We start from the raw sequence: 25,819 nt of genomic DNA, 5'->3' as shown, positions 1-25,819 counted from the left end.
TTTAAATCACCATTGTTTATTTCATTTAATTTCCTGAATTCATCTTTATGGTGTCTTGTGTTGATACTGACAACATCATAAAACAGTCCTCATGAGAATCCTGCAGGGACTCAGAGGAGTTGCTTGTTTTATTTTGGACATGCAACCAACTATAAATGGCTAATATTCAAACAATAAACTGTAATAATATGCTTGCAGGGGTCTGTACAGTCCAAATAAATGGGGTTGTTTTTGAGTGTGAGGAAGAACCAGATGAGAATACCTAAAATAAGTCAGTGCTCAGTGGACCTGCCCCTGCTTTGGAATGCACGTAATGTATAACCACGACTGCAGAGCTGCAGATCATCCATCTCACCAAAACCACCAGACCACATTCCACTGCCACATCTCTCTCTTCTTCAACATCTTGTTACATACTTGAAGAACAAAAAGTACTTTTTAGGGAGCATTTTCTCATTTTATTAAGAACTTTTTTTGTAAAACAAGCATAATGTGCAAGGATCAGAACGTAAAGCGCCGTCCAAATTATGTAAATATTGGCGTTCTATATTATTACTTCGCGATAGAACGATATAGAAAAATATATACGATAGACATTTTTATATTGTTTTGACAATATATATACATCACATCATATACATTTTATTAGGGTACATTTTCAGGTTATAAAGGAACATGTAACCATTTAACTTATCTGGAAATGTAAAAGAAATCCCCACTCTCATTTTTTACTAGACAGCATCATTATTTGCTGCAACACGGTGTGCTGGAGAACATGTAGAGTACCAGATGCATGTTGGTGCCATGGGAAAGTTTTAATCTTTTAATCCACCTGCTGTTCACTTTGTGCCTTCATGTTAACAGCCACAGAGTTACAGTAGAGTGCCTGCATGTTAGTTAGGAGCTGCCCATGCTGGAATGTGAGAAATGTTTAACCAGACTGGCTCTGGGCCAAAGTGACTGAACAACAGATTAACACTGGTGAGTGTATGTGTATACTGTGGTGAAACCTTGTCAGGGCTGATTTCACACCCGGTCACCAGTCATACATATATATATATATATATATATATATATATATATATATATATATATATATATATATATATATATATATACACACATCATGTGTAACAAGTAACTGGGATACCCCCAACTAACCCAAATATAACCAGGACACTCACTGTATGCCTGTTAAACTCTTTCTACATGCCCTACAACAACAAATTATTTGAATCAGTTTGCAATATAGAGCCAAATAATTTATTATGAATTGTGTCCTCCGTGCTGTTGATGTATATTAATGACTAAAGTTTGCGTGAATATGTAGCAGTCTTTGCTCTTCTTCTGTATCACACTGGACAGATTAGAGATAATATGGTGGCTGCTTATCTGTGTGTTTAGGATGGAGCTCTACAGTATTTTAAAGGACATGATGGTGGTTTGGCTGCCCCAGATGTGCCTTATTTATTTTTGGTCCCTTTTTTAACCTCACTGGTTTTAAATTAGAGCCTGTCAGTCTAAAAAATCTCCGAGCTCGTCCGCTGGTTGTTCCCTGTGTGTGTGTGTGTGTGTGTGTGTGTGTGGGGGGGGGGGCTTGATTTAGTGCAGATGTACCATGGATTTCACCCTGCAGCTGACCCTGCTTTGCTGATTTTTTTGAGTTTTGGGCCTTCATTTGCAGCCGGGTGGGCTATTATACAAACATATAATGTTAAAAATGTTTTAACCCTGCATGTAGTAGGAAACACAGTCCTGGAAATAGCTGAAAACAGAAGGTACACCACTAACACTTTTAATTGCCTCTGTGCTCCCTAATAGCTTACAGTTGTTGGGGCGACATAAGAGACCCGCTGCAAACATGAATAAAACTCTGATCCACTTTACGACCTCATAAACTCAGCAGGTTGCTGCTCTACTGAACATACTGTATTATAGGGTTTAAGTATGCTTTGCATTTCTTATTCATGTTTTATGATGCTGTATGACGGCAGCACACAGGCGCTATAGGTGCATTTCTGCTACAAGACATTTGGAGACAGTCATGTTAAAGGAATACACCACCGTTTGTTGAAATAGGGTTATTCACCATCTCCTCTATATTTATACAGGTGGGCAAACGCATTTTTGTCTCAGTTCATGCATTGTCTTAGTCCGGCAGTGCCGCCGCTAGCTTAGCTTAGCGTAGTGAATGGAATCCTATGTTGCCGGTTAGCATGTCGTGACTAAAAGTGACCCAACAACAACAAAAACAAAACCTAATTACTTATTGTGGCCTGCATATTCACAACGAGTACAAATAGCAATGCAAATTAAGACTAGACGATTTCCTAGGCAGATATTGACTTGGGACTATATTGGATGGAAGGCTATAGCCGAAGCACTGCTACTCGGGCACCAAACCAAACCATTGAGACTTCTCATTTGGGTTTGGCTGATTTCATCCTGAGCCTCATATTGTCCAGCACAAACATTTGCATGAGCCCAAAAAACATCCCATAAAGAGATGCATAGCTGTGTTAAGTGTAGTTATTAATGTAGATAATATTATCCAAATTTCGATTTAACTCTATGATCTGTTGGTTTCTATCTTTTTGTTGGGTGTGGCATTACTTGCTTCTTCTTGCCTGAGGTCTCTTTTCAGGTAGTCTCACCACACCGGCCTCCTCCAAAGCGGGCTGGAGGAGAGTCTGGCTACTTTTCAGGTTAATCAAGTGACTAACATTTGACAGGGAAATGTGACAGTGACATTTGTAGGAACTGGAGACAAAACAAACTGACCATTAACAAACACCCTGGGGTCTCCAGCTAATTTTCACAGTGTAATCCCACTCAAAAGGAAGAAAAAAAAATAATTAGCCCATTAGACCTCTGTGCTCATTAAAACATTCACTGCAGATACAGAAAGAAGTCACATTGTATTCATCAGTTATAATTCAAAAAAGATGCATGCAACCAAACATTACCTCCCACCAACATTAAGACCTCCTGGAAATGTTAAAATGTACATGAATCCTTTTCCACCCAATGAGATGCGTACATTGGCCTTAGCAATTAAACACACACTGACACACATAAAATGCGTCAGTCCAGCTCTAGCTATTAAATGCCTTGGTGTCTGTATTTTTAGTTTACTTGATGCATGCCGGAGCAGGATAAGCATGTTGCAGAGGAAAAGGCTTAGAAAGTTAGCACTAGTTTGTTGCCTGTTGATCGAGGTAAGACACTATTTTTACATTTTGCTGAGGGCCGGCTGTTCTATAACTGACCTTTTGACCATTTATTTTTTAGAAACGTGGTTAACTTTATTCTTCTCAGTGGTGGGTTTTTTTTTCAAGCTTTGTTTTGAATTTACTGAGGTCTAAGGGTGACTCCATGTCCACGCCTCTAACTGGTGAGGAGAAAGAAGCCTCTCATTTTGCCTCTGGGCACTTCAAATGTCAGCAGGAAGTGCAGATGGTTAAAGAAAACCTGCACGCTTGAATCTCCTCTCTGTGTTTTGGAAACATCCTGAGACAAAGATACATCTATTGCTATATCATTCAAAGTTAAAGGTTGGACCTTGGAGCTTTCAGTAGTACCACACTGTCTGTGTTTGTTGACATGCAAAGCAGCAATATGGATTGATCGCAATCCATCTCCATGATAACTGAACAAACTCCACCTGCTCATTAAGACTGTGCTATACTGTTAAAATGGACTGTGTTGGGATTGTTTTGCCAAACTAGTATTTCTAAGTTAAAGAATGAACTCTCATGCTTTTTCCTGGACTGTTTATGAGACAAAACAATAGGGAGCACTTAATGAAGGAGCTACCCATATTTACAGGCTGGAAAGTGACCCAGTGTATTACTATTTAGTACAATAGACCACCAAAACAATAACAAAATATGCTCGAGTAGAAGTCCTTTACTTTGCTGAGTAGCCTAACTGATGAGAAGGAAAATAACTGATGTGCTAACTACTTGGGATATTTTTTTTTTTAAGTTAGAATGTCCAGAAACGAATGTTACACATTTTGCATAATAAATATCAAATAAAACATATTTTAGATATTTTGAAATTTCAATACTTTTTTTTTTCTGTGCCAATTTCCATTATTTATTTCACAATTATGTATCATCTTCAACTTAAACCACTCAAACCTGCCATCAAAGCGCTGATTGGCTGTCGAGTTACATTGGGCGTGGTGTCAGTATCTGTCATACAGCTGATTGGTTGGTGAATCGTAGTGGGCGGGGCCTTACTGTAGCCTCGCTGTCACACACACAGATAAGTTAGACCATACATTCAACCGTAACGGGATAGGGGTCGTTTAACTGGAGTTTTGAGGCTGATTTTCTACGTTATCTCTTTCGAAATTACCTAATTATAAAAAGCTGGCCGACCACCTTCTTTTTAACAACTGACAGTTGCGTTTTTGATTCTAAAAATGGAGACGTTTAAATTAGTTTTTTGGGTCATGCCGGTGGAATAAAGCGAGTGTGTTTGACTGGAGAAGAGGAAGGAGGATTGGGACATCGTTGAGAGGATTTCAAAGAGGAAACCATCCCATACTGAGCAAACATCGACTAATGCGAGCACAAACAGACGTGGGTCTCGTAGAGGAGTTCATTTCAAGCTAACAACTGTTGAGTTTTGGGGGGTTTAATGTGGCCGAGTTTGAGTCGAGTCGTTTTCTCCGCAAATGACGTGGAATAGCACGATGAGCAGTGGCTACAGCAGTTTGGAGGAGGACTCCGAAGAGTACTTTTTCACGGCCAGGACCTCTTTCTTCAGAAAACCTTCGGGAAAAGTCACAGTGAACAAGGTAAACATGATACACTGTTCGCTTTTTTCAAGATAACCTCTCTGTAAGCTGTTTGTGTTTTGCAGACAAGTAGACCAACTCTAAAAGTCAGGTCGTCTCATTCAGAAGGGGGCGTCGCTTAGAACTTCATTTAACAATCTGTCAAATAAAAAGTCCCTATCTTACTGGCAAAAACGCATATGTTATAGAAGTCAACTGAAACTCATTTACACGTCTTTATTAGTCATACTTAAGTTCGGCATACATCCAGTAATGAAAAAACGCATGCAATTAAATTAAATGATCACTTTTAGAGTTGGCTCACCTGTTGTGTCCTGGTAACTTCGCCCAATAAAATCCGCCGTGGAGGGAGCAGAGCCAGTTGAAAAGCTAATGATTTTCTAATGATGTGCTCCATGCCGAAGTTAGCAGAAGACCCTTAGGATTTGTTAAATTGTATTTTTTTATGTTTTACCTTTCACATTGGCTTGTCTATCAACCAGGAAGCAATACATCGAGATAATTGTTTGGCAAGTGTTGGAGCAAGGAATATTTGCTAAACAACCAGTTTGTGGCTTAATCTCCTTTTGACAGGGTTAGCCTACATTGCATATACGTGTCGAGTTTCCTCCCTGAAGTCTTACTATTTAAAATGGTTGCATATTAAATGATGCTAAATCTAATACTGAATCAACAACGACACATGTTGACACATACATAAATAGGAGACTTTAATCAGCAGGCCAGTGGTTATTACCTTTGGGGAATCACATGAGCCAACCACAACCCCAACCTTGTGACCCATTTTGGCCTCGTCTCAGAGTTTAAACAACCCTAAATATAATTATGCATTCCAACCTAGGTTTCACTTTGTTTGTGAATGTTTGTTTGTTTTCCTTGCCTGCAGAACTGAAAGAATTAGGTCTAGACTGGGCATTGGATGGAGTTAAAACCAAAGGCATTCAGCTTTATCATGTCTGGAACTCAAAAAATTAGGTCACTCTAAATACTGGCCCTCTACAGTCTTCAAGTGGCCCTCACTCGCACTGGTCCACTTGTATGCACTTTCACACATGCTAACAGTGTCTCAGACAGTATTGCAAACACAGCTGTTTTGTTCCACACTTTTCAAAACTCAGCATACTGTAACAGAATTGAGCCATTCTTCTTCTCTGCCTACTTAATGTGTGTGTGACATGGATTGCTTGCAGATTCCTCATGGCAGTGTGTGTTTGTGTGTGTGGAGTGGATGCACAATGTGGCCCATACAGTGCTGCATGAGAGGTTGTGACCTGTGGTGTCTAAAACTGTGTCTCCCGACCTGAAATGGGACCTTGGCTCCTGTATGGTGGTTTCCCACATGCCAACAGTAATTACAACTAGAGAAGAGACGTGTCCTTTGGGAAGAATGCGTGAGACTGCTGTATGAAATTACTGCTTTTCTATTGGAAAAATACAAAGTTATTGTGAGATTCGATTGTGTAATTATTCATGTTTACCATTGAGTTGTACTTATACTTCAGTTATGGATTATCTAAAATACTGGAGTTGGCTAAGGCTAGGACATTTCGAGGATGTGGTAACTGTAGTAAAGCTGGCAGTATAAGTGAAACTGAAAGCGTTGTGTCAGCAACAACTGTGGCTAGTGGTCATTTAAAGATGTCCAAGATGGAAGAAAACCAACAACTTTTAAGCAAGATGTGAACATACAATTATACAGAAGCTGTGGAGGTAAATCTAAATTAGGCACATTGCAGTTTGTTTTTTTAACACCATGTTGAGATTAGGGCTGCAAGTTACGATGATTCCTATACTGTAGCTTGACCCATATTTGATTTTTGAGGTCAATATCAATATGCAAGAATTTATTAACGATAATTTGGCTGATTTCTTTTTGACGTTGACTTTATTTTTGACTACAAAAAGGGATGACTGAATGTGACTTCAGTTGGACTTTGTTGACACAGTGTCTCCCAGGAGAGAGGAGACAACATTTCTCATTAAGGTGCCAGGCTGTAGTCCATACTGTATGAAAAAGAGACGTTTAATAAGCTTGAGTGTAAACAGAGAGACAGAGGACAAACAGAGAGAGAGAGAGACACAAAGGGAGACAGACGGACGGCTGGGTGATGAACTGATTCTGGATTGTCAAACAGGGAAATGAGATGTAACAGTCTGGCCGGACGAGGATTTATCATATCACACACACACACACACACACACACACACACACACACACACACACACACACACACACTTAAACATACACACTCATACAGTCTTTCAGTGGTGACTGAAGCAGGGTTTATGGCCTCTCCACACACACACACACACACACACACACACACACACACACACACACACACACACACACACACACATTCTTGCCCCTGCTCACCCACTCATCCACCTTTTCAGTGTGTGAATGGTGTTTCTGTCGGGAAATGTCACGCTGACCAGTGGGTCTGTGTGTCCCATGAAAAAAGGGTAATCCCACCCAACCCCCAGGACACACACACACACACACACACACACACACACACACACACACACACACACACACACACACGCTGGACAGCTAAAGCAGCTCATCTTCAATTCAAATCATCCTGGCAGACTGAAGGCTTACTGTGGTTTTATTCATCATCTTTCACATGATGTTTGGAGCTCGTGGCTATGTTGCTTCCACTTACACAGACACAAAATTAGTCTTATTTTTACAATACTCAATTTATTGACAGAGCACTTATTTTAAACAGGCTTTATAAAGTGCTTTACAGAAATAGCCAAATATCCCTCCAGCATGGTACAGTACATTTAATGTAGTTTGCCCTGACAGTGCTTGTGTTGTGCCTGTGTAATGGATGGACATCAGCAGTTGGTTCTTCACTTACCAGTGTCTGCTGACCATGAATAACTTAATAATATAGGCCTAGATAGTGTAGGGTATCTAGAGCTGTCCTGAAAAGAGAAGTTTGGAACTTCTCACTCTGTCTAAATCAGCGTTTATGCATGTATCAATAAACCTGTATAGTATTCACAATATTGTAGTTCGGAGCTGGTGCTCTAAAGTGTGGCTAAGGGTTGCAAAAGACAGCGAATGTACAATGTACACTGTCCAAAAGTAGCTAGATGCAGAGAGGAAGTTTGTTTATCAAGAATCTCATGCAGCCTGGTATAAGATTGCTTTGTATTTGATTCAGGCAATTGTAGCCTGTCCAACACAAGTAAAACCAAGTTTGGAACCTTAAATCTTTTTACACCACCATATGTGACAAACTGTTTTGGCACCCTAACTCTTTGATAATGAAGGTGCTTTCCATGTTCTACCTACAGTATTTCTGTTTCTTTTCTATGAGTGACAAGTGTCAAGTACTAGTCTTGCTTTGTTTGGCTTTTTTTTTTTTAAGTTCTTTAACAGATATTTTATGATTTAAAAAAAAAAAAAAAAAAAAAAAAGCAATTTTGCTAAGATTCTATACAGCTACTTGTGTTTAGACACTATTTAACATTTGAGAGGTTTGGCTAGTCTGGCACAGTCTATTAAATATGCCATTTCAAATATTTTAAATTAAAATGTTCAGTTTGAGGGTGTTGAGCTCAGAGAGGAGCCTATATCATGAAGCATTAACCCCATTACTGTCTTAGTGCTTTCCATAAACAGTGCATCAGTCACACCACTCATAAATGCTCAATTCCCGGCCTTTAAATCAGCTTATGATTTCAGCTGCAGTATTACAGTACAGCATTAATAATCTTGGCCCATCAGAGGAACTTTGTGTGTGTCACTGTGGAAAAATAAGTGCTATTTCCTCATACAGTAAACTGTCCTGCTCCAGTGGCCAGTTTAAAAAGGACACCAGTGTTCACAATTGAAGAAATAAAGTGTGGGCTGTGTTTCGCCTTTCAAATGACTTGGAGCCAACTGACATCATAGAGTACAGTAATAATGGGAGGTTGTGTGTTGTTCCTCCCCCACTGCTGACCGCCCAATCCCACCCAGAGCTGATAGATTTATGGTGCAGTATTTTTTACCTGACCACGCCCTGCAGCCGTCGCCAGGTGTGTTTTCCATGATGTCATTTCTGTTTGTTATCAGACATATTAATAAAAAAAGAAATATCATTTCTTTGCATCCATTTTGAGTCTATGTACTTCTTGATACTTTTTTTTTTTTTAAATGTATGGGATTTTTTTTGTAATCCTTGCCCACATTAAAGTGAGGTCATTCTCTACTATTGAGCTAAGATTTCAACTTCCTTATCTGTCGCTGTGGGAAAAGTACCTCATGTTTTTATCTCCAAGGGCAACTGATAGACAGACTGACTGCCTCGGTGGTAGACAGATTCAGATCTTATCGCTGGGCATAGGTCGGTATACGATTCTGACGGTATGATAACCTTCAGCAAAAGTTTCACGGCATTGCAATAAAACTTTCAAATTTAAAGATTTTTTTTGGGGGTCATTTTTAGGCCTTTATTCGACAGGATAGCTGAAGGCATGAAAGGGGAGAGAGGGGGGAATGACATGCAGCAAAGGGCCACAGGTCGGAGTCAAACCCGGGCCGCTGCGTCGAGGTGTAAACCTCTATAAATGGGCGCCCGCTCTACCAACTGAGCTATCTGGGCGCCCGACAGCTTTCAAATTTTTTTTTTTAAATGTCTGGGTTAGGAAACACCCACGTTTTTTCCCATTTAAGATTTTTAAACACACTGCACACTGGCGGGGAGAGGGATTACTTATTCTAACAGTTGCGTGACCAGAGACGTAACAAAACCTGGGTAAATATTGGAGATGTATCTGAAAGATGGAGACAGCTTAGAGCCCAAAAGGACGCTGAGTTGGCTAATTGCCTCCTGAACCGGAAAGCATTAGCTTCAGGTTCATTTATCACGGCTACAAGGGACGGGCATTTTATGTAATTTCAACATTCGTGTTCTACGTACACGAGCTGGTTACTTGCAAAAACAATTGAGACACAGCCGGTAAGGTGGCAAGGTAGTGTTATTTTTAGCGTTTTTCTACCGTAGCTAATTCTAAGCCGAGGAAGTGTGTCTGTCCGTCGGATGGAGAGGACGGCGAGGTTGTTGTGTTTTTAGCGGTTCCTACCGTAATTCTAAGCCGAAAAAGTGTGTCTGTCAGTTGGGTACAGAGCTCCGCGTGAGCACGGGCTTTTATGACTGTCAATATAGCCAGCATCTAACGTTAGCTACTCCACTGTGCTGTGAAGTAATGTCTGGCTATGTGAGACAAGCGTCCAACAACATTGTTGCGGATGCTGCGGTCTCAGCCTGGCAACCAACGTGAACTTCCGAGTCTGGGGAGGAGGGGACGGGGGAGACGACTCTCTCCAGTATCATTATTTTAGAATTTGTACTGCAGTAACTATTTTAAATGCTAGCTGTCAGTATTACATATTGCACCTTTTAATACATTTTATGCGTATTGTTTAAGTTTAAGTTAAGTTTTTTTTTACCTTGTTTTGGTCAGGAAAGAAGAGCCACTAAAACAGCATTAACGGCTCGGTCACATCAGCATTTATTGTTTTTCATTCCCGTAGAATCAGTTCAAAGTTCAAAGGCCTCTCATAGACAATGAGTGAACAGATAAATTATACAAATAAATATGTAACTAAAGTGTTCCTGCAGTAGAGATGTCAACGTTGGCTTATTTTTATGAAAACGCAAGCTTTGTTAAATCCAGTGTGTTCCCCGTCCACAAAACATGTGAATCCAAATCTGCCCTTTCTCACATTCTCCCTGTCTAGATTTCCTTCCTCTGTCTGTTCAACCTCACCCCCTGTTCTTCTCTCCCCTCCATCCTCCTCTCTTCATCTCCTTTCCTCCTCCTTTTGTTATGTCACTTCCTGGCTGTTCTTCTCAGCCCTCTGTCCTGTTCTCTCAGCACCAAGTCTTGTTGTATAATAACGAGTCATACTAATTCTCAGTAACTGTAACTGACATGTTTTGTCAATGTTTTTTTTGTGAAGCTACTGGCTCTTGACATCTTGTTTCATGATCAATTTATTTAGTAGAAAACAACCTAAACATAAAATGTACTTTTTAAGTCAGCTGATCAACTCCATAATCTTTTCAGGCACCTTCTGGGGTAAAAGTAAGAATAGAGAATAACGTATACATACAGTACATGTCTAGGGCTGCAAGTAACAATTAATTTCATGATCAATCAATTGCTTATTTTCTTGATTAAATAGTCCATAAAACGGTCCCAAAAAGCCTGTCCACAGTGTCGTCTTCAAATGTCTTGTTTTATCTGACCAAAGCCCAAAGATACTTTACGTTTAAAATGCTAGAAGACTTAAGAAAATCTGAAAATAATCATGTTGGAGACACTGGAACTTTGGCATTCTGCTTAAAAAAATAACTCAAAATGATTATAAAAAATGTTAATTAATTTGCTGTTGTTAGACTAATATATTTCACTTTTTCCATGATCTGGTCACATGCCACCGTGTACATATTTGTTTTGTCATGCTTAAACCAGGAGACTGTATCCCACCACGAAGGCATCGACCTCTTTCTTCTCACTAGTCTTGTTTCCATCAACGTATTTTTATGCGCATTTTAAAGTATCGCATTAGAAAATGCTGATTAAAAAACATCCTCAAATTCACAAAAAAGTTTTTACGCTCGCTTGAGGTGGTTTTTGCCTTTTTCGAAAAAGAGTTCATGCGCAAATGGGAGATGGAAACAGCTTTGCCGAATAAGTTATGATGTAGCGAACATGTAACTCGCATGACTATAGACCCGGTATCCATCGGATGAGGGAAAGATCGGCCGATCGGGATATGGGTCCCATCCAGTGCACCGTACACTTGTGGCTCAGGGTGCGTAGTGGAGTTGCGGTGCGCTATAGCCTGTTCCTCAGCCACGTCGGGTAAATTGACGAATTGGTTCAACAGCTTGAAATCGTATGGCCCTGCACACCGCGCATACACAGCGGTGAACGGTTGTCTTACTGACACCAAATGTCTCTGCCACAACCCTGTATTATGCACAGGTGGCCAACTTGTACAATGCTACCTCTCTCTATTTAGCCAAAGAACTACTCCTGTTGCTTTTGATGTTAGAGTTATAATTTGGCAAACACTTGGCACCAGTTTTATCTTGGCAGCAGCCTTCTGTCTGATATTGTATCTTTAAGCCTGCAAGTTCAAGTTTGGGTTGTTTCTCCGGGCGACTTTGAACCACCGAGCATTAAACCTCTTTTTTAAAGCTGTAAATAAGTCTCATGCATATCCTTATTTTCCTGTAACGATACTTAAACAATACTTAATGTCGGGGAATGCAGTTAGACGATGCAGTAGTGGTACCTAGTTCATCTGTTTATTGAAAACAATAAGGGCAAAAGAGGATTTCATAAGAGTCCGTCTTTAGTCTGTGATTATAGCTTCCTCGATTGCATCAGAAAGAGGCCACAGGTTGGTTAACTGGTAGATCAAGTATCGTGTGTGCGTGGGTCTTTATGTGAATTGCAGTTTAAAGTCCTTTCAGTCAACCTTTACAGTGTTTAGACTCACAACACTGCCATGCCAACCATAAACACAGGAGTAAGTGTTAGTTCTCAGTCTCTCTTGATGTTTGTACTGTATGTCCATGAGGGCAGTAGACTTGATCAACCAGTTCTTTAAAGTTGGTACTTGACTGAAAAATGTGTTTAGTTTTAGTTTCTTCAGAACATCACATTAACTTGTTAACGTTAAGTTTTTTTTTTCCTGACCAAACTTATGAAAAGGATTTAACTTTAACACCGTAGTGGATGGCAATGTCAGTTCACCACTTTGATCCAGACTGAAATATATCAACAGCTAATGGATGGATTGCCATGGAATTTGTACTGACATTTATGATCCCCAGAGGATGTCTTTTCCTCTGGTGACATCATGAGGTGGACATTTTTTAGTTAAATATTTTAGTAACATAAAAAAAAAATGAAATTACATATATATTTTTTTTAAATGTTAGGGGGGCTTTTGCCTTTAATTGATAGGGCAGCTGTAGACAGGAAAGGGGGTAGAGAGAGGGGGAACCACATGCAGCAAAGGGCCGCGTGTTGGAATTGAACCCGGGCCACCACAGTAAGGAGTGCATCCTTGATACATAGGGCGCACGCTCAGCCAGGTGAGCTACCACGTCGCCCCTATTTTAATTCAATTCAATTTTATTTATAGTATCAAATCATAACAAGAGTTATCTCAAGACACTTTACATACAGAGTAGGTCTAGACCACACTCTGTAATTTACAAAGAGCCAATAATTCTAGTATTTACTATACTGCACAACATATATTTTTAAAGTCCTCTTATGTATTTGTTTGCTTTCAGGTGGCCTTTTAAACTAATGTCATATTAAGATCAAATTAATTAAAACAGCAGATGCTATTTACTTTATTTGTTTTCCCCGTCTTTCCAAATTTTAAAGAAATTTGATACAAATATGAACAAGACGGTGAGCCCTTCACATTTCATTTAGCGCAATCATCCGGTCAAAGTTTTAATTTGTCCAATACTTTGGTTTTTGACCAAATTGACAAACCGCTACTTTAGTCTTGTTTCTGCCAGAACAAATGGAGTTAATGTGTTTCTGTTGTTATTTTTGACCCAATATTGGACGATATTTCTCAGCAGCAGTGATGTCAAAGTTTTCCACAACTCTGACTTTCATTATAAGTTTTATTGTCCCTTGATGGTTGTAACTGTTGCTTCAGAAGCTTTTACACACACTGACAAAAATAAAATTCACATGGCATACTTTACTGCATTGAGATTCTTAACAGTAGATAACTAATCTATTCACAGCTTCAACCCAAAAGTAATGCATTAATGTCAAATATCAAACAAAAGTTAACTTTGTTGTAATTATTTTTGCACTTATGATATCAGTCAATCTTGAGCCAACACAGTTGTGTGTCAGTATGTGTGTGTTAAGAGACCTATTGCAGGTTGGTGTTTTTGAAGTCCAGTCTCTGTTGACTGTCTGCAGGTTACATAAAGCTTTTTATGAGACTCTTTCTGCCTTTTCTCTTTTCTCTCCTGCGCTCTGCTTTTCCAAAGGAAACATAAGTGGAATTGTTCTCAACTGTGCGGCCCTCGCTATCTCTACAAACAGAAACGGAGTGCTTTTATGCCTGGAAACACACACACACACACACACACACACACAGAGCAATGGGCTGTTTTATAATAAGATAAATCTGCCTTTGAGAGGCACCTGCGTCATGGAGAGTATGAGGTGTTTGTCAGGACTGTGTGTGAGGGAAAAGGGAAAGTTGGAAAGACTATATCTATTAGGATGCATTCAAGATACAGTGTATCGGCCTATAATGGCTCTGGAATAACGATTATAATCCGATCTATGTCTTTATATACCTCTGATGTGATGCATATAATGTGACTTTTAAGTTCTCAGAAAATGCTCCATAACAGCTACTAAATGGACCTTGTGTGGAGATTGTTTGTTTCTTCAAGAATAAACTTTTAACATCAAGTTGATGATAATTAACTGCTGAAACGATCAGTTGATTAAATGGCTAGTCAGAATCAAAAACAATTTTTAGTAGTATATTTATCAAGCACAAATGCCAAACATATGCCAAACAGTCACATTTTCCAGCTTCTGAAATGTGAAGCTCTGCTGCTTTTCTGTTTTTATGCCATTTCAAATTAAATATCTTTAGACAAAACTAGCAATTTAAAGACCTCACCTTGTATTTTTCACTATTTTCTGACATTTTCTAGACTAAACTATAGTCAGACAGATTAATCGACAATAAAAATGACCATCAGTTTTTCAGCACTACAATAATTGCCTGTATCTATCCAGTCCTACTTGCCTTGTGTGTCAGTGTTGATGAATCACGCTACCAGCTGCCTTAAAACTCTCTACTGTACTGCTCGTGTCCAAACTCTCTGAACAGGTGGTCAAGTGGTTTCTAAACCCTCCCCCTTCTCCTCCTTTTCCTTCCCCCTCTTCATTTTACCTCTCTGTGGAGAAACTGACCACTCGTAGCATCATATTACAAGATGTAACCTACCTCGTAAGGGCACTAAAGAACTGTATTTTGACTTGACATGCCGTTTTCTTGTCCTCTCAATTTGGCTCTACAATAGGTTGTTATTTGAATGTATTTGCTTGAAAATATCAGAACTTCTTTGCTTTTTCACAGCCTCCAAATGCAGGAATATGCTGGTACTGCTAATTACAGTACAGTAGAGCTGGGCAATATATCGATATTATATCGATATCGTGATATGAGACTAGATATCGTCTTAGATTTTGCATATCGTAATATTGCAAAAGTGTTGTCTTTTCCTGGTTTTAAAGGCTGCATTACAGTAAAGTGATGTCATTTTCTGAACTTACCAGACTGTTGTAACGGTTCTATTATTTGCCTTTACCTTTTCTTGAAGTTTAGAAGTTTAAATTGGTTTTGCTGCTTAGAAATGTGTAATTATTTAAGTGTGCTTGAATAAAAGTGAGTGGGCCTTTCTGCCCTGCCTTCTCTGTGTTTATATGATCAGTAATGAAGCATGTGTTGGTTGGTCTCTGCTGTTGCCACCATGCTCTGTAAGCTATCCTATCACATACCAGTCTTCACTTAGAAACTCATATGGGAGCAGTTTAGGCCGGCTGTGATCTCCGGGCAGACCATTATCACCAAACCACAGCGCTCTTTGAGGCGGTTTGGTTCCCTGTTTGATGTGCAAAAGAGAAAGTGAGTGTCTGAATGCTGATAAATGACAAGGCAGGTTTACTGATAGTGTTTGTTGATGTGTTGAAGACCACCTTCTCTGAAGGTTCAAAGAGGTGTGAGAGTTAAGGCTCTGATACACCAACCTGACTGTCGGCAGAAAAGGCAGTCAGATTGACTGCCTCCCCCAGTTGGTCAAAAAAGTGCCTCTGAACACACCGAAGCGAGACCGACTTGAGCGTACGTGTGCGAGACGTAATACGTCTACATAACAGCAGGCAACGCAAATCTGTATCAACGCCCAAAAAATGAAAACCGGCAGCTGATTGGACAAATGCGTCACGTGGTTCTGGCTTCTCCCCGACCATAATGGCGGCGCGTTTGGAATATGATCTCGTATTTTACGAAAATAGTTCACCGAAACGTGTTTCTGAAAACATTTTAAGCGAGAAATAGGCCATGCAGTTGCTGAATCTGTCTTCATTTCAGATCGACAAAGATCAGTTTAAAAGGTTTTTGTCAGATCTCATCCCGCTCGTCATTTCCGGGTTAGCACTTCATATCACAAACATATGTTTGAGGTATATTTATTCCATTATTGAGAAGTTAATTTTTTCAGCTGTGAAATTTCCTGCTCAGTACATATCAAGAAAAATGTTTTCCAGCTAAACAAATTAGTCACTCGATTATCAACAGCAAATTAATCGCAACAATTTTGATAATCGATTAAGTAAGTTATTTCAAGAAAAAACAATTACTTAAATGAAAATAGGTCCTTCATAAAACTGTTCACATCCAGGTCTGTGAATTACCTTGAGTAACTGGTTCAAGATTTCTGGAAAGAGACATTGCTTTTGAGTTTTTTTAAATGTATTTTTATGGCGCTTTGAGCACCACAAGCCACGTGCCATCTAGTTCCAGTATATTCAAGAGACGGCGGACATCTCTACGGCCGATATCTTCAACACTGGGAAACTCGCAACAAAACAATCTGTACTGATTAATAGCACTACTTAGGTCAGAGGAAAATGTATTTTTGATTTTGGGGTGAACTGCCCCTGAACTGTAGCCTGGTTGACACCAGACCCTTCTCAGTTGTAACTGAGAGTGGGTCTGGGAAAGGTTCATTGACAGTTCATTTCCAAAGGGGCGTCACCAACGGACGCCGCTAAAATGCCTCTGGGCGCAATGGATAGTCCTTCAACCAATCAGACCAACGATCCGGGTGACGCTGCTCTTTGGTAGCCGTCGTGTTGAATGTAAACAAAAAGCTGCTCGCCGTCGCTGTGCTATCGTCGTCGCGTAAAGCCGCCTCAACGGTTGTGATTGGTGTAAAGCCGCCTCAACGGTTGTGATTGGTGTAAAGCCGCCTCAACGGTTGTGATTGGTGTAAAGCCGCCTCAACGGTTGTGATTGGTGCCTCGATTTCGGGGACATTGGAAATGGGTTTGAATGGGCTCTTGGCCAGACTGACTTGCAGAGCAAATCTCAAATTTGCCAGAAGTTCATCAGGGTTTACCCAGGCTACCTGAACTGCCCTTTTTTTAAAGTTATGACTTTTATTACTTTTATTGTGATATAAAAATGGAGAAACTATGCTAATTCGTCAACATTGTGTCATTTAAAAGCAATGGATTCAGACTCTGCTGCTGAATAACTAGGTGTAATGTGTTCAGAAATAACATGAAACAGTATTATTAGTAAATGGCATTCCCCACTCATCACACCATAACATGCATAATGTTAGGCTTTACACATAATGATGGTGTGTAGACTGACAGACTTGCGTGCCAAATAATCCATCATCCTGTGTGTCATTAGTTGTGTCATGAGACACTTATGGAGGAACAATACCAACGCTGAACTTACTCATATGCTGAATTACACACATTTCCAACTAAAAACCTTAAAGGTCTGTGGGTTCTGGATGGTGCTGGCTGATCATTATGTTGAGCTTCGTGGTGGTTTTGAACATTAGGATTTGGCTCACGGTGGTTGGATATCACTCAGTCTGTGTTTTGGCTAGCTTGATGTGGGAAAGTGTGTGTTTTTGTGTGCGTTCAGGCTCTTTTGAAGGGATTTCCCGCTGTTGCAGAGGTGACTAGATCGGCATTATAGTCTCACAGGTATTGTTACCATTATCTGGCCCCATACAGACACACCTGCCTTTGACACCCTCATTGTGTCCATTGTATCACAGCAACAACTTGTAGTACTCTGATACCACATTATGTCATTTGAGACTTATTTCTACTTTTTTACATGAGTTGTGAATACCTTGCATAACATATAAGATGACTAAAAGCAAGCTGTTGACTTGTGTAAGTTCTTTGTTTTTTCTTACCAAACTGAATTTATTTTAGGCAATTACCTAAAGGGATTTAAGATGTGGAATTAAATGGTTGTCATTAAAGGGATACTTTGCTGATTTTAAACAAGCTCTGTGTCATCTTAGCGTGGGCAGTGTGTGCAGATGAACGGCAGTGGTCTGCCGAGATCAGCCATTCATCTGCCCACCCCAAGGTGACACAGAGCTGGATTTAAATCAGCAAAATATCTTCTTAAGAGAGGATGAAACTGTAGCAGTCCATCTGTGGAGATTGTGTTATTAAAAACTTACACTCTGACACTAAAAGATACAAGGAAATGGTAAAGAAAAAAAGCTCATAAAGCTCATTACTAGGGCTGTGCTTGATTAAAGAAATTCTTAGTCGACTAACACTCATTCAATTGTATCGACTAATCGATTAGTTGATTTAATCGACAGATCTGTAAATCTGAGTTTACACATTACACATCATAAATGTGTTGGATGGATGAATAATAAGGAGAAAACATTGTTATTATTATACGTTTTTGCTGTGGCACCAGAGAAAAGCTCATGTTGTTACCTATATGTGTATAATGGAATGATTGGCCATTGTCCTCATATTAATATGTTAGCAGAGAGTTGAAAACACATTATAAACACATGCATTAATGTCTGTTTCCTGTGTTTGAGGTACCCAGAGGCTCTATATGATTCTCAGGTAGGCGGAGTGTCAGACAGACTGAGGGTCATTTAGTAATAAAATTGTCAGATATGACTGATGGTGACTGGCGCCTTGTTCTGTTGCTTCATATCTGACTCATGGAGGCTGTTAAGGGTGAACCTTGCTTTCATCATCATTCATTACTGGAGTTTTGTTTGTTTGCTTTTGCTTTTAGCTTTCTTTGGTTGAATTTCTTTAAATTATGTTTTGTCTTTGTGGCTTCGTTCCTAGGAGTTTAACCATGTCATTAAATAGCATTAACAAGGCTGTTTTTCCACATGAAAGTTGATGATGTAAGACTGTAGATTTATAACTGCCTGTAGTGTCACAGTTTTGTAACATAACATTAATCTTATGAAGTCATTTTAGAGTCTGAGCTTTTAAGTCTTGAGCCATGTCCACAGGCATGTGTGTACATGTATGCATACATGTACACACATGTACTATTCAGCTCATTATTAGGTCTTTAAATAAATGCATATTGAGCATATTCACTGAGAGCCCAGAAACAAACCCAAATTTGTTTAATTTCAGAAATGTTGACCTTTTTATGCCTTCATTATCGCTAGCGATATATATATATATATATATATATAATATATAATATATATATATATATATATATATATATATATATATAACAAAGGTTGAATGTAATAATGATTTAGTGCTGGTACTCGATTACTCAAAAAATCGACATTAGAGCTGCAATGATTAGTTACTTAATCAGTCTGCAATTATTTAATAATAAAATAATAATCTTGCAAAAAATCAAACCCACAACCTCTGACTTCAGCCTCTCAAATGTGAGGAATTTCTATTTTTCTCTCTTTTGTTTTTTAGTCAAATTAAATATCCTTGGGGTTTGGACTGTTGTTCAGACAAAGCAAGCTGTTTTGAAGACATTTGTTAAGTGTCTAGTTATTAGCTAATAAAAACGAGCATTAGCTGAAGCCCTACATGCCTGTACTGTATCCAATGGTGTTTAGCTTTCTGACAAATGAAACTCCCCCGAGGACGTCTTGTTGGCTCACAGTGCTCAAACACAAACACATACACACCTCTATTTTTCCTCCCAAGGTCAGAGCCATGTTTCATAATCTCAACCCACACATGCTTACTCACCACCCACATAACACACACGCGACTGTTGCTCAATTCGTCTTGTGTTAACAAATGCAATTTAATAACCTTTTACTTGTTTGTATTTTGCAATCTTTTCACTTCAGGAACAACTCAAGCCAAACATGAAAGCAATGTGTTTATGTTAGAGAGGGCTGGCTAAGCAGTGTCTTTCGCCTGTTTAAGTAAAAGCCATTTCTCAGTCTAATGAGAACATTTCTCAGCAGTTTAGACGGCGGCTCCAATGTGAGCTGACCAACATTGGACATTTTGTAAATGTTCTATTTATCTCTGAGGCAACCAAATTAACTGCATCACTACAGTAGTAGTTGAGTTTGGAAAGATGAGGTCAGAATAGTATTGCTACCAAAAATAGAAAATTCATTTCATTATGAGAAAGAAGTTTTCTTGATTTCCTCGTTCTCCTCTTGTTTGTCTCAGTCTCCTCTACTGCATGCTCCTTCTTCTCCCCTTTCACATCCTCATTCTTCACTTGAAATCAGTGTTTTCTTTCGTATTGTTTTTTCTCTTCCTTCCTCATCCTTCCACATTTTTCTCCCTAGTTCTTCTCTTCCCCTTTCTTCTAACCTCCTCCTACTACCTCCCTTTTTTTCTTTGCCTGTGTCTTCTCCTCCACATCTTTCGTCTTTCACCTCCTCTTTGTTGTAGTTGGTTAAGGTCTTGACAGAGGACCACCCAGCCCTCCGAACAGCCTCCTTGTGGTCTCCTCACAGACTCCTCGCAGAGAGTTGAACCAGAACTGTGTATCCTATCCTGTACTCTGCTGTCCATGTTGTACTTACTGAACCACTGTGGAAACATACAGACAGAAGTACTGCAGGGGGATGTCAGTAGTCCACTTTGGTTCACATCATTGTGTCGAGCCCGGCTTCTTGTCTCTATGTGGTCCAGCTGGTTTGCAGATTTCACTTCTCTGTTTGCAAAGACATAGCACCATTTTGACCTCTTCTCTTCTCTTCTGAAGAAACATCTGGCAATTTTACTGTACTTATGAGTACTATTTTGTGGTAGTTGCACTTTATTTGAGTACTTTCATTTTCTGCTACTTTATACTTCTTTACTACGACAATTCAGATGGAAATATTGTACTTTATACTCCACTACTTTTATTGCAAATCTTTAGTTACTTTGCAGATTCAGATTGGTAATTGATTTTAGTGTTTTAACTGCAGTTTCATATCGAAAACACTTATAAAGATAATTTTTTTTTGGGCATGATAGGCCTTTATTTTATAGGACAGCTGAAGAAATGAAAGGGGAGAGAGAGGGGGAATGACATGCAGCAAAGGGACGCAGGTCGGAATTGAACCTGGGCCGGCTGCATCGAGGACTAAACCTCTATATATGGGCGCCTGCTCTACCAACTGAGCTATCCGGGCGCCCATCGAAAACACTTATACCAAGACAGTATATGCAAGACAGGACAGCTTCAAACCAAAAACACAGGTATCTGTTTCAGCCTTGAGGCTCTGGAAGTCACCCAGGTGTAAACGAATAGTGGTTACAAAAGTTAGGTTATAGAAAAAAAGACAGAGTGGTTGCTGAATAGCTTATATTGTACTTGGCACTGCATAACTAGGATTGGGCATTGAGGACCGATTCCTACTTGGAATCGTTTCAAAAATTACGATTCCAGTAGAATCGTTTCTTTATTGGAATAGTTTGGAATCGTTTGGAGGATTTGGTTTCAAATCTGATCATCGCTTCCCAATTTAACACACGCAAGTTTTGGTTTCCGAAGCGTCCAGGCGCTTGTTGTGTTGCAGCCATGGAGCACAGTAAGCAGCGCTGTAGTGTGACTTTATTTTACATTGAAAAAGCCTGGTAAAACTGCAAACCACCACTGAATCAAAAATAAAACTTTCCTCTTGTATGTGAAAATAGGCATGTGACCCGTTTCAACTCCACCCCTCAAAGAATCGGAATCGAGAATCGATAAGAACCGGAATCGAAAGGAAGAATCACAATTGGAATCAGAATTGTTAAAATCCAAACGATGCCCAACCCTATGCATAACACAGATGGAGGGATCTATAAAGGGCTCTAACAAGGCTGCATTGTATCTACTGTTTGAGGGTCCATTAACTCGGGAATGTCCACTTAAGTAGAAGAGAGTTTGTTTCTGTCCATTAGCTGAGGATTGTCTTGTTATAGAGGAAAGGTGTGAGCACTTCCACTTGTACAGCACATTAACGTGGCGCTGTATGTGCTTGCATGTGTACCCATTAGTGCAGGAATGCTGGGAGGAAAGGTGTGGCCGATCTCGACTTCCCCCCGTGGACTCAACAGGAAGTAACATAGAGAGGGAGGCTGAGGGTGAGGAGGGTAGAAAAATGGACATTAGATAGACAAACAGACCAAACATTGATTAAGTGTCACCAGAGATTTTATGAAAGGTGCTTATGTTTGAGGATTTTGCAGAAAGGCTCTATTGAAACATTTTTGAAGGTTTTACTGAAGGAACACTTTATTTTACAGGTCCTCAAATTTCAATAATTTCCAAGTTTTCTAAAAAAAAAAACAATTATGTAAAATAGAGACCGTGTTTAGTTAATAACTTACAATTTCATGCCAAACTAGATAAACCTAGACAATGTTTGAATCAGTGCACAGCTTAACTTATTGTATTTCACTATTTTCTGATATTTTAATGACCACATTGATTGATTGATTGATTGATTGACTGAATGATTGTCAGAATTACAGATACAGAAAGTAACTGATAAATAAAAAGTTACTTTGCTTTAACTCACAGCTAGCTAAATAAAATAAAAAAAGCAATCTCAGAAATGTATATCTATTTTCTGTATAATTACTGCCAAAGTAGATTCAAGGAAATCTTGAAAAACTTTTTAGGAAAGTATCAGGAACTAATTATTAAATAAAGATGTTGTCAAAATAGTAAAAAAGTTGGTTGAATAATTGGAGGAACACGTCAGACTGGCAGCAGGACCAGTATGATATAACCAGTATAAACTCCCTTTGGTCATTTCAAAGCTTAGAGGAAGTAAGTAAACACAGGGACAGAAATAAAATGTCTTTCTTGTCCTTTTAAAATGTAGGTTAGATTTAGTTAGCACAGCCAAACCACTGTTTAGTCTGCTTATAACACGCACACACAAACACTCCACTGCTTTAGGCGCTATTTAGCCGAGCTAAGCGTGTTATTTCTGCACACACACACACACACACACACACACACACACACACACACACACACACTTACATGGTGATGTCATCTATTTACAGACAGTGGATGTAGACGAGTGTGACAGTGTTTAACAAAGGCAGCAATGCTGCAGGTGTGTGTGTGTGTGTGTGTGATCAAAGTTTGAAGAAGAAAAAAAAGAGCCATATCTGTCTCATACATACACATACACATGCAGACTAAACTTTAACCACCTGGGCTATTGTTAAACAGTAGAGGTCGACCGATATGGGTTTTCTCTGGCCGATGCCGATCTTTAGAAATCAGGGTCAGCCGATTAATGCTGCAGATTTATTTTGGCCAATATGTGCTTGTTTTTAAACCTCTATTTGAAAGATAAAATGTAACACTAATATACACAGAATTTCTCAACAAAAACATTTATTGAACACTTCACCAATCTACACTTGTAGCCTATACTTCATTTAAAAATGTATAATGTAAAAACATACTGTAGCCTATATTGTATAAATAATGTATGAAAAATATATAAAATAAACGAAACAGGTAAGAAGAAAATAAACATTGTCAAATAAACCTTTCAATGAAAAAATAAAGTTCAGTGCACTTATCAGCATTTATTAAACTTCTGAGAATACAAATCTGCTTCACAGAAAGTGTCATATTATTAATCTCAACACTATTTCCTCCTAACTCCTGTTGAATCACATAAGACTAGGGCTCTCTAAAGTCACTTCTTGTTCACCTTGTTTGTTAGATCATTGTTCATTTTAAGTGTTTTATCTGTGTTTTGGGGACCCTACTGTTAGCCTAGCTACATGTCCTGTTGCACTCATTAGGATCTTATCTGAACACATTTCTGTCATTCAAACAACTCTTAGTTGTCATTTAAAACTCATCCAGCCAATTTAATAAAATTAAGGGTTTTATTCGTGCTCGAGTCCATAGATGCAGTTAATGGATAGCCTACAGGAACGGAGAACTGAAGGCTCTGTTAGCAACGATTAGCTCCGTTAGCGGTTAGCTCCGTTAGCGGTTAGCTCCAGTTAACTCCGTTATAGGAGTGGATGAGACTGCCACGGACAGGGGTAACAACCAGACTCTGATAAATGATATTCGGGGAGCTTCCACAGCGGTGTGGCCGCGGTGTTTTGTACGGTTTTATTAGTACAGTTAATCCCAAGGCAAGAACACCAGCAACATGCTACTGCTAACGGTAGCGTCTGAGCCTGAAGTGGCTGCGCGAGACACACTGCGCAAGAATTCACGAGGGGAGGGGCTGGAGGCAGCTGGTCTGGGCGCGCTGTAAGAAATGTCGCCTATTCATGTTTTTAACACTAGGCTGCCCGCAGATGCGCCTGCTTATTAATCGGCTTGATATTGGCCGATGCCGATTATGTAAAAAAAAATTGCCAAAAATCGGCCGATTAATCGGCCGGCCGATAAATTAGTCGACCTCTATTAAACAGAGTCAGGGAACAGGGAGACTCTGACATGGAGATAAAGATAAAACTTTATCGATCGGTCTGTTTCCCCTTCGCTCTTCTTTTTCTGCCTTGCCTCTTTTTATTTTCTCTATCTCTTCTGCTTGTACCGGTGTTTCCTTGTAGCTCTGGTGCCAAAGTAGAGTCTGTTCTGCTTTTTAATGCTCTTCTCTTTGCAACAAGTGTAGTATGTAGACATGAAATGTAATTATTCCCTAAATACTGAATCAAATGTTTTTCTCTAGTAGTGTATTCTAGAGCTGGGTGATGACGAATACATCTGCTGTCATAACAGGAGTTTTAGGCTGATTTAAATAACCAAATTAAGTGTCTTATATATTTCTGTCTAATCAGCATTCACAGCTTCAGTGTCAGTCTTAAAACTTAAAGATCTGGATATAAAGCAGTGTTTTCCCTACCATTATAAGGCTTAGGCGCAGCACCCAAGCCTTTTTGGCTGAATGGATGTAAAATCAATGGGAGCATCAAAACTAACTAAATGACTTTCCTCAGATCTAATGATCTAATGGTTCCCAGTGGACTAAGTTTTGTCTTTAAGCTTTTTGAGTGTTATTTATTTATGATCTGCTCCAGCTTTTCCAACATTTTAGACACAGATATGGTGCTAATAATAGTCCAAAATGGAGTTAAATTGCATGTTTTTTTTAATTGGAAAAACGTCACATTTTTCTTTAAGGAGGACCCCTAAACCCAATGCCAAATATGTGCACTTGAAGTCTTCCACAAACCTAGGGAAAACACTGTTAAGTGAGATGATTATCTGTTTCTGGTGCAAATCATCTTCTTTATTCTTCTTTGTTATTGAAACACAGCTACTGTCTGTCTTTGTCTTCTCCCTCTGTCCTCCTTCCTCCCCTCCGTCCACTGTTGATCTTCCAGCTTCAGTGGGAGGATTCGCTGTGCTCTTAAATAAGACCATGACCTCATTGTGTTGTAGCTCCGCTGTGCTCTGCTTCTTGTTTGTTTGGATTTGGTCGCTAACACCCTCCCAGTTCCTCTTAACCCTCTCTATCCGGAACTGGACACACTTGGTATGCACACTCACGAGGGCTAGAATGATATCTATATGGGCCAATAACATCACTATTGGTCTGTATCAGAAGCTCTCATATAATGGAGCAAGTTTTTTTTTTTTTTTTTAATAGTTTTTCTTTCTGTGGATGGTAAAATGGCAGATAATCTCATTACCTGTCACTTCCTGGTAATAGTAAGCTTTGACTCATGTGACCCGGCAGGTGCTTAAAGTGAAGACTGAATGGGGGGGGTGATAGTTAAACGGATGTTTTTAGAAACAAATCAAGGAATCTGATATCCTCAGATTCATGGCGTTGTGACGTTATTTGTGTCTTTGTGCATGCGGTGGAGCAGATTTGTTGTGGTCCACGGTCCCTGTGTGTCCTCCTTTTTAATCCTGATGAGTCGGTGTCCGTTTCTTGACAGACACATGCACACAGACGGGTCACCGCCACT

General features: G+C 39.4%; 1 protein-coding gene across 3 annotated transcripts in view; it reads left to right on the top strand.

The window, feature by feature from the left end:
- rassf3 (Ras association domain family member 3) overlaps positions 1-25,819 on the top strand; it is a 77,176-nt gene that overhangs the window by 32,676 nt on the left and 18,681 nt on the right. Inside the window, exon 1 of one of the 3 annotated variants that reach the window (XM_031313422.2) lies at positions 4,260-4,810. The exons of the other annotated variants lie outside the window; for them this stretch is intronic. Within the exon in view, the coding sequence (XP_031169282.1) occupies positions 4,688-4,810 (123 nt within the window). The 5' untranslated portion in view covers positions 4,260-4,687. Of the gene's footprint in view, positions 1-4,259; positions 4,811-25,819 lie in introns of those variants that run through there. 3 annotated transcript variants of the gene reach the window in all.

The sequence above is a fragment of the Sander lucioperca genome, chromosome 20 (genome assembly GCF_008315115.2).
Source record: "Sander lucioperca isolate FBNREF2018 chromosome 20, SLUC_FBN_1.2, whole genome shotgun sequence".
Lineage (NCBI taxonomy): Eukaryota > Metazoa > Chordata > Actinopteri > Perciformes > Percidae > Sander > Sander lucioperca.
The sequence above is the reverse complement of the archived record's forward strand: the minus strand, read 5'-3'. Positions and strand labels throughout refer to the sequence as shown.